The sequence below is a fragment of the Harmonia axyridis genome, chromosome 3 (assembly GCF_914767665.1).
Source record: "Harmonia axyridis chromosome 3, icHarAxyr1.1, whole genome shotgun sequence".
NCBI lineage: Eukaryota > Metazoa > Arthropoda > Insecta > Coleoptera > Coccinellidae > Harmonia > Harmonia axyridis.
Window position 1 is genome coordinate 22,070,814 of NC_059503.1, and position 17,005 is coordinate 22,087,818.

Consider the following 17,005-nt stretch of genomic DNA (forward strand, 5'->3'; position numbering starts at 1 on the left):
TCATGTGAACAAAACTGAAGATACCAAAGAACGGTTATCGTTCAATACCCAAAATTTGCAATTCAATCATTTCGAAAATTGCAAAATAATATGACCTGCACGCGTTCAAAGTTCCGTCGAAAATAAATCTAAAATCGGCGCAAACAATGAGTCAACAACGATTCGCTCGGCATAAACTTCTTTATCGAAGCCAAACCCAAAGTTCGGCTCGAACTTTGACAATATTGGGCCGCCTCCGCACAGAGAGGAGTCAATGACAGTAGCGGCAGCGATACGGGAGCAGAGAGAGCTCTGTTCCTCGGCCCGCCGAGATAGAAGCGGTATTATTCCTGCGATCGACGCGCGGGAGCATTGGCCCCGAGTGGCAGACTTGGCACTCGCCTGGGCCGTTCATGCTCTCCGGCCTTCTTGCGATTGTGCCTCGTTACATAACTCGCTATTTATACTTAGGCCAAAATCTGAATGAACCTCTCCCATGTGCAGCACTCGGAGCGCGCACTCGATGGCTCTTGAAATTTAAGCTGATGTGGACGGGAGGTTGTTGGTATTCCGAATTGTATATGAGGACTTTGTTCGGGAAGTGAATTAATTGGGGACTCAATCTTCCAATAAGTATTTTTATTACGGCCGTAACGTGGAGGAGATTAAGTGCATAATGACCTCCAACGTCGGTTGACCGGGTGGAGACTGCTGGTGTTTTCTTTGCGCGATATTCGTCTTCTGATTTTCAATGATTTCGGTAACAAATACATAACGACGTGTTGCAGTACTATCTTTTTTTATGCAGATGATAGTCAACTTAAATTATCTTCTATTATTAATTATCTATCTAAAGTCATTACAGTCTGAAGTAGCCCCAAATTATGATCTGAATAATATCTTTGATATTTCGAGAAAGCATTGTCTTCGTTTGAACACAAACAAATCAATATGTCAACTTTTTGGTCGTAAAAATGGTAGATTACGGGTCTTGGAGATATATAGCGAGGATATTATCATGGATAGCAGCAAAATCAGTTCACTGGAATTCACAAGAAATTTGAATTTAACGGTAGATACAGATTTACGTTTCAGTAGGCATATAACTAACTGCTTATGCAAGGCTAATGCAAGTTTGAACAATTTATATCAATTCAAACGTATTCTGAATAATTTAAGTAAATTCTGCTGTGTGAATCTAAGGTACTGTCATATGAACTATTGTGATGCTGTCTTCGGTCCTTGCATGAATGCTTTCGGTAGAAATAGCATTCAAATACTGCAGAATTCTTGCCTAAGATTTATCCATTGTCTACGTGAATATGACCCTATAACTCACACTCCTAAAATCTTTGGGTGGCTCAGTATGTAGCACAGAAGACGATGTCATTCGTATGTTCTCGTCTTCAGAATCATCATTGAAACATTACTACTAAAGCTTAACCTCTACGATAGTGTTACCTTCTGATCTGGTGTGCAGTCCGTCAATATTCATTCTGAACGCACAATTTCAATTCAATACCAAAACACCGAAAAGTCATATTCATGAGATCGTACTCCTATCAAGTGCCCAATTGCATGAATAGCCTAGAATTCGAGCAGACGTAACGCTTTATAAATTAAAATTGCATATATTTAACAAATGAGCAAGGTCTATGCCGAATTTCAACTGATGATAGTTATCATCCTATGAACATAGGTCCGAAACGTTCCGAACCTATGTTCGTTGGAGAAATATGTTCAGATGATGCAGATATATGCAGCTATTATGTGTCAAAGTTTGTCATAGACCTTATAGAACACCCTGTATATACACTCAACCCGATCATGTTACAAAAATTTTAGGTATTTCTTTTCTAATTTTTCTAGAATTTTCCATGGTTCTGAGGATGTGATCAGCATGAGCACGAAGCTTGAAATTATTGCTTTATATCAATATCCAAAACTTTGTCGATTTTGTGGTCAAGGTTATTTTGTGAATTTTTTTATATTCCCCTCGAACCTTACCATTCGAGACCATTCCCGGCTCGAAATTCGAAAATTACAGAAATTATGATGAAATGCGCAAAAAAAATGGTTAAAGGACAATATACCTATAAAAGGAATTCAATATTCACTTCAAACACATAACAACAATAAAACAAGACAAAAGGTATTTTATTTGGATATAGGTGTGGTTTAAACCTTTCTTGGATGTTCCTCACTTAAATGCATTTTTCGATTTTGAGCTTTTGATGTACTGAATAATCCGAACAGAAAGTTGGCAGGACTCGTTCGGTTTATCGAATCATTCGGATTATAGGAATCACATTAAATGAGCTTGCAAACTCATTTTCATAAAAAATGCTGTACTTTATATAAAAATATGTATTTCTGTCCATCAAAGACATGAAATGAATGATATGATCGCCTCCTTAGTGGACACTTCCTGAACAGGTTCATCTTCGTTGTCAGAGCTTTCATGTGCCTTTCATGTGCTTTCATGACAACAGCAATTATCTCCTCATCTTCTTTAAACTCTGTGTTTCAATTTTCTTCGTCATCACCTCATGTCCATTTTTGATTTTCTGTATCATATATTGGATCATAGTACAATTTACTTGGTCACCAATTTCACTGAATCAGAACCTTGATCTAGTCTTTCTCCTGATACTCTCAGAGGAATCAAAACTTCTGCATTTCATTCTTCGTTCGGTTTGCAGAGTTCAGTCGGGGTTCGGATTATCCATACATTACTGTATTTGAATATTAATTCGGTAGTACCCACGTTGTTTCCTACTTCATTCAGCATACACCCGATGGTATTTCATTATAAGAATAAGACACCATCACACCAAATCACCATCTAGAGACTGCACAAAGAAGGTTTTTGAAGTGGCTTTCATTTCGTGAGGATGAACTGGACCCACCTAGGGGATACGATCATAGTATCTTATTATCAGGATTCAATTTGAAAAGCCTTGAATGCAGAAGAGGTTTGCATTCCTTCATGGTCTTCTGAGTGGTAGGATTGACTGCGTTGAGTTGCTGAGTGAGCTAGATTTGCTCGTACCTCGCCCGAATGCTAGAACCAGATACCTTTTCTATATTAGTACTACAAGAACTAATTTGCTTTTGCAGTCACCACTGAGATTTGCTTGTTCCGTTGTTAATTCTATAGCAGAACGATGTGATCTTCATTCTCAATCTCTGAATTATATCTGTGATTTGTATTTAAATGAAAACATCTGACGTTAAGATGATCACGCAAGACGTTATATTGTATATGATTTCCATTTCTTTCTTGTGTTTTATTTTTCTCTTCCGGGGCTTGAAAACTGTCTAGAGGAGTCTATATTGGCTGTTTATCTATCAATTTTCATTGTTTTATTGGATTACGTTCAATATATAACATTGGTTTTTTTTCTTTATAAATTATTATTGATTTTATATTTATTATTGTTTTTGATTTCCAGTAATTGGGAACCATAACCTGTTGGAAATAATAGTATATTCTAAAACAAGTTGCCTTCTGCAACGAGTATTAGACGATATTTTCTCTATTTCAGTCAAGTTTTGTCAAATATTGTCGAAATTCAATGAAAAATTCAGATTACACATCCTAGTGATATTTGTATTGTATCTTTGCAGTTGGTGCGACTTTACGAAAATTGACAGATTACAGAATATGAATTTGAATCGTACGTTTGGAATTTTGAAATATTTTATAATTACGCATTTAATTCGTGAATTATTTCTGCCGAAATCGATTTAACACCAACAGAATTAACAGAAATTGCGAATAATATCGCAAATCATTCCACTTGATCCAAATTGTATCATATTGACAATTGATGTGTGTTGAATTTTGAGAGGATTGGAAGTCTGTGTAGACGACCACAAAACGAAAAATTAACTGAAAACAATGCTCTAATGAGTTCATTACAGCACTGTTTCTAGAACTGTAATGAACTCATTACGATACTGAAATAGAGAAAGACTTAGTATTATAATATTATAAAACAAAAATCCATCCTCCTAACAATCAAAGTGGCAACGCCAACAAAGAGAAGATATAGGCGTTCTCCTCCCACATATTCTGTTCTCGATCGCTTCGTTAACGCCAAACAGATTAGATACAATTGGAAAGTGAAATTGCGGGGATAGTAATGTGTGTGCAGATAGATGGATTGGCTTCTAATCGCGCGTCCACTCCGCTCGACCGATAGAAACTGCTACAATTCGCATCGGGTTAACGAACTGGCCACCTCCTCGCAGTGGGAACAACGATCGGGCCGATGCGAAAGTTCAGAAAACGAACGTGGTGCGATGATCATCCATCCGTTTTTGACACGGTCGTGACCTGGTCACGCGCTGTGCTGCACGAGAGTCTTTTCGGTCGCATGTGGAGGTGTATTGCACTTTGTCGGCCTTGTCGTTTGTTGACAGACACCGTCGCAAATCAAAGCGGCGAGATGGGTAGAGAACTTGATGTTATAGCGAAGTGTTTCTTCGGTGGTCTAGCAGAATGTGACCAACTAATAAACACATTTAAACATGGTCGGCCCTTGGGATCTTTCTGTTTTTCGAACATCGTTGTAGTACTTGCGTGCCTTTCTGTTTTGTTCGAGTTGAGTGAATATATTTCATACTGTCTCATTGAATATAATTAAAAAAATTATGCAAATTTAAGCGAATATTTCCCTCCTGTCAAAAATTCTATGTGAATGGAATGCAATTAATAATAATAATAATAATATTTCTTTATTTCAAATGATTTGTAGTTACATAACATAAACTATACAAATTAAGTGAAATGACGTCACAATTTAAGTTTTACATTGCTCTTTCAAAATATTCCTGGAGACTATAAGGTTCTAATTGAATAAGTAGATTTTTCACTTTGGTTTGGAATTTTTTATATTGTGAAATGCTTTTTATCTCGTTTGGTAGTTTATTGAAAGCTCTTATACTCATGTAGGTTGGACTTTTTTCAGTTAATGTTAATCTATGTGTTGGGAAAGTTATGTCTTGAGTTCTTGTATTATATGAATTTATATTTTCGCTTGTGAATTTGCTCCTATTTTTATGTAAAAACATTAAACATTCGAACAAGTAAAGACCGTAGACTGTTAGAATATTTTTTGATCTAAATCTTCCTCTGCATGATTCCCTAAATCCCAATTTGTATATTATCCGAATTGCTCTCTTCTGTAGTAAAAATATTCTTTCCAGATTTTCATTTGTTCCCCAGAAAATGATTCCATATTTGTAGGTGGCTTCAAAGTTCCCAAAATATACTACTCTTAAGGTGTTCTCATTCATATACTCGGTGATTGATCTCAGTGCATAATAATTTTTGCTTAAAGAAATAAAGAGCCCTCCACCTTCGGTGTCGGGCTCTTTCTCCAAAAATGAAAGTAAACTCATGCAGTTTTTATGACAAGATGCTGTCATGCAAAATTATCGGTAATTTTGATGCCCTTTTGCAATTACTTACGAAAATATTTTATACTTCTCATTGAACGTAATTAAAAAAAATGTGCAAATTTCACTCATTTATTCATTAATTATTTCTTCCTATATAACGGAGTCAATCAACTTCAACAAGTTTCGACAACGCTGCTGATGCTTTGTTAATTACTTTACACAGAATAGATACCTCGACTATAACTTCTATATTAAACTACGCGGTCTGATCCAAAATTTTTCGAGAATTCTTTATTTGAAAACTATGACTATTATGGAGCTATGAAAAAAAGATTTCTGATAAAACATTAAACAATTAAATCAGGATTCTGCGCCCCTATGGGTGCTTGCGGCTATCGGCTAGCTCGATTGTGATCGGCGACACTGAACTTCCATCTCACTTATATTCGAGATCGAGCACAAATGTTTACTTTCCATTCCTTCTATCTATATTTTGAGGTGTAACCATAGATTGTTATGTAGGCTCCTCAAAAAAAAAAAGATTTAATTTTGAATAGCCCATTATCTCTGGGCAGCTGCCATCTTTTGACATTTGACAAGTACGCCATTCTGAAATATGAAACGATGCATTGAATCGTGAAAATTCACTACAAAAATGGCGGAAATTGTGCAGTCACAGTTCGCAAAACTAAAGCACTGAGGCTCCTTCTCGGTCGGCAATAGTGAAACTGGTGCAAAAATTTGAAATGTTAGGGATAGTTGGTGATGTGAAGAACCGAAACCGTATCCGTCGCTCAAGAACAACTGAGAATATTGCTGTTGTGGCCCGTATTGTTGACGAAAACCCAGTTTTATTGATTAATCGACAATCTTGAGAATAATTAATTTAAGGGCGAAATTGAACGATATTGGTGTGTGCTACTTTTATTTTCAACAAGACGGAGCTACGTGCCAAGCAAGCAACGAAACAATCGCAAATTTCCAAAAAAAGTTTCCTGGTCTTGTTATTTCCCGAAGAGGCGATCACAGTTGGTCACCGAGATCTTGGCCAGATTCGTAAGAAAAATATCTAATCATTAAACTATATTATAATCCTTAAAAACGATTAACGAAATTGAGTAACTCGATAAATCGCACCTAGTAAATCTACAGCTTGCATACTCTGATAGAATATCATAGATTCTGCCGGTATTTTAGCCCGTAATCTTGGCTTCAAGCGAAAGTTACCCAGGTGCATTCAAATCTTTTGGAGCACACTGATGGTTCCTTGACATTTCTGGAACATGCCTTATACATGCTATATGCAATTCTATGTAATCAAGCGATCAAAGAATATAAGTATAATTCCTTTCTCCTTACCACATTATCAATTACGCCTTCAAATGTGAAGATTTATGCACCCTATGAAACAATTTGCTTCGCACAATGATGAATATACAATAATTGAAAGAATAATTATTGTACAAGTATATGTAATAACATTTCCTATACACTTGCCAATATTTAATACCTGAGTAGATCGAGCGATTCTTAACTTAACCGTGAAAAATACAGAACATCATTTCTAATTTCAATCAACAAGTTGATATACCTATTCTATTTCCATAGCAGGTATTCAGCAGTTAATTACCCTAGAAATTACCTCAAAGCTTTTGTTATACTCATATACCTACCAAACTTCAACAGATCAGCTTTTAGTACAACTTTTGTATAAACATCAGCACGGCATGCTTTAGTTTAGCCTTATTTTCAAAATCCTGTAAAAATTTCAAGAATCGCTTTTTACCTCTATAGTTACTATGAGTTACTAAATCGTCTAGTGTTCAGGTGATTTTCCTGTGAATTTTTACAAGTTCCGTTGATTCTTTCTCGATTCCCTGAATGAACAATCAGCAAGCATATCTGCTGCAGAATCCTCAGTAAGGCAGCTTGTACCTAATTCGAGTTGAAGCATTATACGAAATAACTAACAAATTATTAAAATTAATGATAGATAGATGTAAGTCTTTATTATTATTGATATTATAAAATTTTTCTATTTTCTGAAGCCAATATTGTGTTGCATCACCTTGAAAAACTAATGTAAAAATAGTGTAGGCTGCAATGATCCATACACCTAATCAAAGCTTTTTGTATCATCACTGCAACTCGACACTCTACAACAAGAATCGAACAACTTCCACACACGTGAAAAACCTATGCTAAATTTCATTGAATTCAAGTTACTGGCTTGGTTACGGGTCAAAATGCAATTAACTAACTTTGTTGACAAACTCTGCATGTATAGTGATGTAGTTTTCCTCCAGTATTCGGTTACGTTCATTCATTTTGATGTTATCATCTTAAATTCCATGCAGGACATTATTCCAAAGATCCATCAGTTCTACAACAGTGAGCATCAAAGAACGAGTCGCCATATTCAAATCGATATAAATAATCATAACATAATGTATATAATATGCCTTTTTTGCCGTTTGTTTTTATGTAGTTACTTTTATCATTCAAAACTTCAGAGGTGATTTATGTTGAGTCAAATTAGGAAGCGAAAAAACCACTATAATCTTTCAATTATATCAGGCAGAGAATTGTAATGGTAAAGCTTCTGGTAAAATAGCAGATGAAGTCATAATACGAGATGCGTATCTAAATATAGCGAAAGTTGTTGATGTGTCGAATAGATAATGACTACAATAATAGTTTCTCACAATATTAGAGATGATGGTGGATGTGGTCGTCCAATAATATTTGTATAGAAAAGGTACCTACCTACACAGTCCACTTCATGAACCAAACATCGTACATTTTTTGGAAGGACATTTTCAGTTCCTTGTGAATTTCTGGGTTTGATATTTTATTATCAAATATAGTTCATTTTCAAATATGCTTTAATGAAGCTCTACATCACGAACTACTTATCATCTAGATTATCTAGAACCTTCAGATAATTTTTTGTCCCAACAAAATGAAAAAGGATAATAGGTACGAATATAAATATGTATTATATCTTAATATCAGTTAAAACACTATAATAACTCGGTTTGAATTTATTGGTTTTATTGATGTTGGTCATAAATTTTTAGAAGCCCAACGAAACTGAACATTTGTAAAAAAATCATTTCATTGAATTTATCTCACGTTTCCTTATAGGTACCTATCTAGAGTGAGAGAGTTAATGAAGATATTCTCAAATTAACACACCACATTTCACCACCTGAATCAAACTGAACTCTTCCATCGAGTCTTCCATATATGCACGTTGCCGAATGCCAATAAGCCAATACCAATGAATTTAAATCATTCATAGAATCGAATTACTTAATGACAAAAATTATCTAATGGATCTATTGACCTTCCCACAAAACTTTTAGGGAGGTGTCACAACTCTGTTCAATTTATTCGGAATTCAGTTTTTCAAAATAAATTCAAAGAGTTAAATTAAAGTGTTATGAATCCCGTAAGTAGTATTGCCTCAGAATTAGGTATGTTAATATTTAATTCCAAATAATTATTACTCGTCATCTTCTCATTAAAAATTGAACCTAAAATATATGACGTATGCATAACTTAAAGATCAAACAGAAATACCCACATACTTCTATCAAGTAACCTATAAACAACGAAATCTCATACTTACTCTGATGAGGAAGAAATCGTCTTTCGCTCTCTTCCGTCTTTTGAGAAGTTTTTGAACTTCCCGCCTTAGGCTCCTTCTGCGCGGGCTTAGGCTTTTGAGCACTTTCATAGGCACTCAGGTTATCATAACATTTGGCACTATATGTAGTCACCTTACTTTTCTCCTTTGACAAAGCGAATAAAGGATCAAACTTCTCGCTGTGAAAGTCCAAACGGGGATCATAATCCTCTTTAGATTTGGGATCGTCCTGTTCACTATCACAAAGTTTTTCCTTGGAATCATCTTTAGACATTTCGAGAAACCTAACCTTACTTATTCCAATGAACTACATGTCCTCGGAATTCTCCTTCCACAATCGTACGCAACTTACTGTACACATGTGATAAAGCGGGAAGCAGTTTCATTGGACGAGTCAATTTCTTCTGCGCGTAGCTCGTGCCATCAAACGGTTGCGGCTAGAACTAACGAGTTGAAAGAAGAAATCTGTCTTACATATTGGCTAGTAAGCCTACAGATGTCGCAACCAAATTATTATCTAATTTGATTTATACTTTTACTTTTTATACTGAATGAGGGAGTTTAATTCCTTGGAAATGTTTTATATTAATGAATTTTAGCTTTTGCTTTTGCGCTTATCTATCATTTATTTTCAAAAATCGTCTTCAATGAGTAGGTTGACTAACTATTGAAGAATTCTAGATCAATATTGAAGAATTCTAGATCAAATTGAATTGTGTTTAGCGGAACGTTTAAAACAGGATAAATTCAAAAAGAAAGAAACCTTGCGACTTCAAATTTTCAAGATATGTTTAATGTCAGAGCGCACCGGTAGGGTTCACTAATAAAAAATTGCCCAATTGGCTACGTGATATAATTACATCTGTCAATATTAATTTTCGAAAAATATTCGGTCTTAGAGAATTGGAGCATAGTACTATTCAGATCTAGAATAAATACGAAGGATTGTTCCAAATATGAAAAATAAAAAACCTTGTCTTGAAATATTTGATATCTTAGAAACAATTCCCTACATTGCGCTGAGATTTTGTCTGTACATATGTATAAGATAAACTTTTCATTCAAAAATCTATCATATGAAAATAGAACTGCAAATTGAAATATTTACTGAATATTTAGGTCAAGCAGAGAGTGGGGTATGAATTGGGTGACCGACCTCAAAAAGTAAGCAAGGGTTAAATTTCAAATTCCATTGGGCATATATGCATGAAAGCATAAAAATCTTTATCTTTTGACATTGAATTGATTTTCTTGACAGCAAACTACTTTTGAAGATATTCTGACTACATTCCATTCTTCTCAAAACATCTATTTCAGAACATAAGTACGAGCTTCGAATCAACTCGTCACATCATCAAAAAAAAAGGAAACACCAATGTGAAATCAGGAGTGTTTGGAAACTTTTTGAGCACGCATTTATGCGCCAATTACACCCTTGAAGATCACATATGTTATATGTGGTAGAGGAACATCCTGCAAATTTCAAGTTTCTGTTCATTGTCTTATAATCTATCTATACGGATCTCTCCTGAAAACGAGCGCTCAAAAACAAAAAAGCCAAAAAAATTCAAGGATTGAATATCAAGAGGAAAATCTGCCATTTTTCGGATCTTATTAAAAGTAAACTATTATATTATGAGAGATGCTCTTCATTTTCATTGTAGCTACTTATTTTGAGATTCAGTGTGTTAAGGTTTGATTTTTTTCAATTTTTTTTTGTCATAGCAACTTGCCTTCCGAAGATGTTAAAATTAAATTTTGTATAGATATTCCAATTTGAAGTTTTCATCATGTGACGTGCTTATGCAAAGCTATAGGGTGATATTTTTTCTTTCCTTCATCACTCTTGCCTGGTGGACCTCTGGTAGTATAGAGAAATGTAGAAAAAACTCTAGTCCAGTACTACACTTTTTGATTTCTTGCAGGTTTATTGTATCTGCTATCGATTTCGAGAAAAAAATTGAAACAATCATTTAGTAATCCTAAGAAAAGTTCGAAATATTATGAAGATCCAGTTAGCGAGCTGTGATGAATAAATTTCTTATGAGTTTTGGTACTTATTTACCCAATATGGTAGAGAAAATTCGATAAACTGCGCTATAATAATCACAATTATTAATAGTATATATTTTTCTCTTCAAAATGATCCAAAAGAGATCTCATTTTGCTTTGTACCTTCACTTTGGAAACACCCTGTATTTGTTCATAAATAATATAGAAATTTAATTTTCAAGTCGTTAATAACAAATAGCTCATATGTTATTCATAAACGGAACATCATTTCAATCAACAGAAATGAAAGACCTCAAGAGAGCACTAACTCATAATTGGTATTGAGAAGTATTATGACTTGCTGGGTTTTTGTCATATAATTTCCTATATTACTTACTACCGCAACATGCATTTCCCGCAGTATATGTCTCAATTAGACATATCTTCAGCCATAATGCCACTCTAGATTTCAATAAGGAACAATTAAACGGTAGAGTGGATCCCACAGATTGTACGTTCCAGTTACGGAATTCTCTATTCATCATAGCCACAACAAATTTAATGGTAGCATAATGGATACCATTATTATTCTTTGCCTGACTCTTTCTGATCAGGAAGGATTATTCTCTCCCATAATTATGGTATACATCACTTTCACTAAGTATTTTATCAATTAAGAGTTCGTTTGCCTTCAACAGAGAAAGTTCCATCGGAAGAAAATTGATAACAATTGCAGTTTGTGAACAATGTGCACTTTTATTCATAATGGTGAAAAATATGCTCGTTCATCGAGTTGAGTTTCCTTAACCGGATATAGTATTCTTTGAAATAAAATAATTCTTTATAAATCCTCATACCGAGTGAATTTTTGATGTTGAGTCAATTAAAAATCTCGAAAAGGAAACATCTTTGGAAAAAATTTTTACAATAAAAGTTGTTGGGTTCAAGGGAAAATATATTTTTCCATTTCTTCATTCTCGGAGGAAAAGAATGTTGAATCCCTGATTTTTATAGCAGGTCCGTATACTCCGCCAAACAATATAAAAGTTTTGTATGAACAATCCTCATAGATGATTTTGTAATTGAGTCTGAATTTTCCGTCTAAACGACCTTAATCTATCCGTTTACTTATCCCTTCACATGGAATTTTTAAGAAAAACACCAATAACAAATGATTTTGAAATTTCCAAATGATCAATAGTACATGTGCTGAAAACAAACCGTTCAGTAGGAAAAGTGAGAATTTCATGTAAATTATAAATTAAGATTTAGATCGTTTAGATCGGAAAATTTAAATTCTTCGCAGAGCCATCTGTGATGAATCGTGAAAAGTACAAAACTTTTGTATTTTTTGTGAATGAATATGTATATGATCATCAAAGGATTTATAAATGTAAAGGTTCATACAGAATGTATGGGAAATGACCCATTTGAATTGTAGAATTTTTATATTAAGTTAACACTGCCTATAATCTATAAAGAACTTAATTGAATTGATTCTTTTTATTTTCAGGATTGAAGTTATTCCAAATTCATGTATTGGAAGAAGGCACAAATTCATTATAATATATCGAGGTAAGTATTGTATCGCAGTGTATAAAATTTCAATAAACTAGTCTGGACAATGAAATATCTATATCAAACTAGATAAAATCTACAATCTCCATAAGATCAATGCATTTCATCTTTTTGCAGAAGTTTTTGAGTATAACGCCTCTCATTCATTCATTTACCTACTATGCCTTCACTTGAACCCGGCTCATTCGCCATTTTGCAATAGTTGTTGAATCAATGCAATTTTGTGTTGAATTAATTTTTCACCTTTTCTAATACTTATTAGAATGGATGAAAAATTAATTCAACACAAAAATGTTCAGTTCGAATAATTTTCCTCGAGATATTCATATGATTGTTCGAAAAAAAAATTATTATTGAAATATTAAATCATTATCATTATCGTAATAGGTAATGTGATGATATAATGAAATAAACTTCTTATGGATCAAGTATAATTATTCAAAAGGAAATATATGCAGAAGTTGAATCAATACTTCTTTAAGATCTTAAAGCAAGACAAATCAAAAATAAAATGAAGATATTGAATTTATAATATGCTGCAATTCGAGAGTAAAATGAAAATAATTAAAACACTATTCAAAAAGGTCGAACAACATTTTTTCGTCATTTTTAAAGTCCATTGGGAATTCAAAAATTATATTTTTATTTCATTACCGATAATACGAATTCCAAAAAAGATTAGAAAGGAATCTATAAATTGGTTTGAGTTAACTTGAGGAATTTTTGGTAGCGCATTCGCCATTTTGCATTAATATGTATAATATGTGTGTAGAATAAACTTGATTTGATTTGATTGTACTTGCTGTATATTTCAGAAAAATATTATTACGGAGACTAATTATAATATTTTGTAGATTTCTTGTGAAGCTTCTCAATTTCAACCATCCATTGGACATTGGCTAGATTCTCGCTATCCAGCGGCGAATCCAAACAGAAATTTACCCTTGGAGTCCCCCAGCCCCACCGTGGCGGGGACAAACGTTCTGGGGGCGCAGTCGCCCATTTCTTTGGCAATGCCATTTATAGACAACGACCTTCTCTGGAGTTCCGATCATGATGGCAAGATGGTGGATTTGTCTTCGTGCCTTCAGGTATAAGAGCTCACAATAGATATATACATAGTAAAATCTGCTCTTCCGAAATAATAAGATATCAGAAAGCAGACTTGGTTTCTGTTGGAGATGTCAAAAGATTCTGAAACTTTTTTTTTTAGTAATTTCTATGGTTTATATGATGCTCATTACAGAATTCTTCGAATATCTCGCGCAGATAAGCTCTGTAACTCGAGAACGAATCAAGATATCAATGGTCTGCTTTTTGATATCATATTATTCCGAAAAAAAAATCGGGGGTGCTCGGAGATTTTTTCTCTGACACCCTGTTGCATCAACTTTCACTTAAACTGAATGCCACATTAAAATTTGGATTCTCCATTTAACAGTGCAGGAAACCAATAGGCTGCTCTTACTGGAGGATTAAAATGTTAATGACGGCATTAAATTTTAATGAACGGTGCTACAACTGCGTAAAAATCACGAGATGCTTTGAGGAACTATCGAATTTAGAACAACTGCAATGTAATATTTCGTGCACTATTAACCCAAAAAACCCATTTCTCTAATTCTGTGGTTATTCCGCTCATTCTTCCACATCTTGTAGAACAAAATCGTGCGAGAATATATCAGAAACGCACAGTTTTCATGGTTATATTTTATTATTCTATGTTGGTAATCCGAACTTTCCGCCACGGCTTTATCTGTCAATTCATCAATTTGCCTTAAAGAAATCAGTTCTGCCAACCAACATTTTTCAATGCAAAAATCACTAAATGATATTTATGGAAATATTTCATTAATTTCAATAAAAATGAAATGAATTAGAGAAAATAATGTATAATACTCGTACAGAAGGCTCATTCTACCACTCGTTCATTCAAAAACTCGCCACTTGGTGGCTCGTTTTTGAATTTTGAACTCGTGGAAGAATATCAATGCCTTCTGCACTTGTATTATAAATAACTATTTTGGTCCTATTCCGCCCGATAGGTCCACTAAATCATTTGTCATGCTGACAAATCTAACGATTTCCTCAGCAGTATCACGTCATAAGGGTTTAGTTTAGAACTTGTTTTCCAAGATGTGTGCTTCTTTGCTTCTTATAGGCTGACCAGTTCAGGAAGTTCTCACAATATTCATTTCGCTATTTCCAACTACCACCCATAATATAATCTTTAAATCTATAAGTATCTATGAATTTCATGGGAAGGTATATTCATATTCGTCAGCACAGGCGGTGCTAAAATCGCAACCCCCCTCATCACTATTCAAAATCAAGGAGTTGTACCCCCATAAGGGGGTTGCAGTTTTCATTTTGAAGCCGGAAAGTCGAGGTGTTAAGTTTTCGATGGCCAACACTGTATATGTAATTTTCACTTCAATCCTACATATAATGATTATTCTCTGAAAACCAACTTGAACTATTAAATATGTATTATAAGATTAGGTCAGTCTTGTTTATGGATAATAATCATCGATTTTTTTGGTTGGTACCACATATTGTGTTACTTTAGTATTCTTGTAGCTCGAAATTGAATACTTCAGTTTCTCAGCCACCAACATTCTAACTAATCAACATTTGAAGTGTCTATCCCGACTCTCCTAGGTCTTTGAGAGAATCATAATTTATACGACGACAAATAGATACAACATCAGACAAACAAATAAAATGCATCACCATGTATCATAATTTCTTCACTTGGCGAGGATAACATAAAACGTAAAATTCACACATGTGGCCAGCTTTCTAGTGTATACTGTATGTCTGTACTCTGTACAACTACTAGTCCTGAAAATATGTGACATTATTTTTATTTTATGTACTAGGATGCTTCAGTGGCGGTCGGACAACAGAATACTGCACAAGGAGGGGGAGCTGGTGGAGCTCTAGGTGAATTATCCCAATCAGATCTGAGTTCTCTGGTTCCTTCAGCTTCAGAGGGTCAAATGAATGACGAAGATATCTTGAAGCATTTGTCAGACACTGCTGCCATCGAAATCGATAGTCTTCTAAATGAATTCAACAATGCGACTTATATCAAGGTGAGTATTTGGTGCTCTTCAATAAAGATGTCTTATTATTTGTGAGCCTTAATGTTTCCTTCCTCAAAAAAAATCCGTTGTTCATTATAATTATCATAATTATATTCATTTTCCAAGGTATTTTATTTGGGCGCATCCACCAAATATATACGATAAATCAATCAATTCCTGAGAGTAATAAAGTCGATAGAGATGCCCTTTCCATCTCTTTCAATCGCAAAGTTTTTACATTTTTGGATGTTTCTGAATGCCGACTCAGTCAATAATTCATTAGCGAAAGTATGCTAGTCTTTAATTGTTTTCAAAAGCATACGCATAAAAACAAACCTCATTTTACTCTCAAATTAACATAGCGAAGAGAAACTATTATTGAAGGCAAAGCATCTCTATGTATTTTATTACTTTGATATCATCCAAAGTATCGCAGATGTGGATTTCTATCATCATTATATTTCATGCAAATCCAGCTATTCATTCATCTCTTCCATTTCGCACTAGAAAAGCGCATCCACCATAATCTGAAACATAGAGATGAAATTGTATTCTTATAGTTGAGAGCGCATTCACCATTTTCGGCTTCTTTTACAGCAGGAAGAAAACAACAATATTCCGAACTCGTGCTCCGATCACGTAGTTAGTAGTTCCAACGGACACCAAAAGAGTGCGGTAACTTTAGAAATGCGTTCGTTGAAATTCACAATAGCAGCAGCGAATCCTATACTTGCCGAGAAGCTGTCTACACCTAACGATCACAATCTGCATGATGGAGGGAATCGTCCAGAGCTGGCGCTGCTGACACCGAAAATTGAAAAAGGTAAGATTATTATTATAAGCTGAAAGAATGATGGATTACTCAGAAAATTATAGGATTATTTGATTCGAATTTTTGCCATAATTATTATGAGAAAGTTTTTTGTTTTTCTTCTATGATCGAAATGATCTCTTGAATCAGTTTGTATGTATAGACTGTGTCCGTAAAGTATAAACAAATTCATTTTCAGCTAAACATACCATTTTGAGGAATTATCCCGAAACACGTCCATTTTTTATTTTAATTTACCGTATTTGAAAATAATAATCTAATATACAGGGTGAATTACTTTCGAGTAATGACGTCACCGTATTTTTTTTTAATGGAACACCCCCATTTTGTCTCAATTTTTCGATTACTCTAGCTGAGATGATTCCAAAAATATATCACATGTTGATTCCAATTGGTACAAGGTGGACAAAAATACAATAGTTTTGTGTGTGCTCATAAAGTAACGCGTAACATTCTTTATTAGTTAAATTGACA

At 34.2% G+C, this 17,005-nt stretch overlaps 2 protein-coding genes across 2 annotated transcripts in view; one reads left to right on the forward strand and one right to left on the reverse strand.

The window, feature by feature from the left end:
- Positions 1-9,382, reverse strand: part of LOC123676976 (U7 snRNA-associated Sm-like protein LSm11) — a 40,286-nt gene extending 30,904 nt beyond the window's left edge. Inside the window, exon 1 of the mRNA XM_045613336.1 lies at positions 9,023-9,382. Within this exon, the coding sequence (XP_045469292.1) occupies positions 9,023-9,314 (292 nt within the window). The 5' untranslated portion in view covers positions 9,315-9,382. The remainder of the gene's footprint in view (positions 1-9,022) is intronic.
- A 3,013-nt stretch (positions 9,383-12,395) lies between these two features.
- Positions 12,396-17,005, forward strand: part of LOC123674528 (ecdysone-induced protein 74EF) — a 196,162-nt gene continuing 191,552 nt past the window's right edge. The window contains exons 1-4 of the mRNA XM_045609423.1: positions 12,396-12,425; positions 13,465-13,701; positions 15,493-15,708; positions 16,297-16,522. Of these exons, the coding sequence (XP_045465379.1) occupies positions 12,396-12,425; positions 13,465-13,701; positions 15,493-15,708; positions 16,297-16,522 (709 nt within the window). The remainder of the gene's footprint in view (positions 12,426-13,464; positions 13,702-15,492; positions 15,709-16,296; positions 16,523-17,005) is intronic.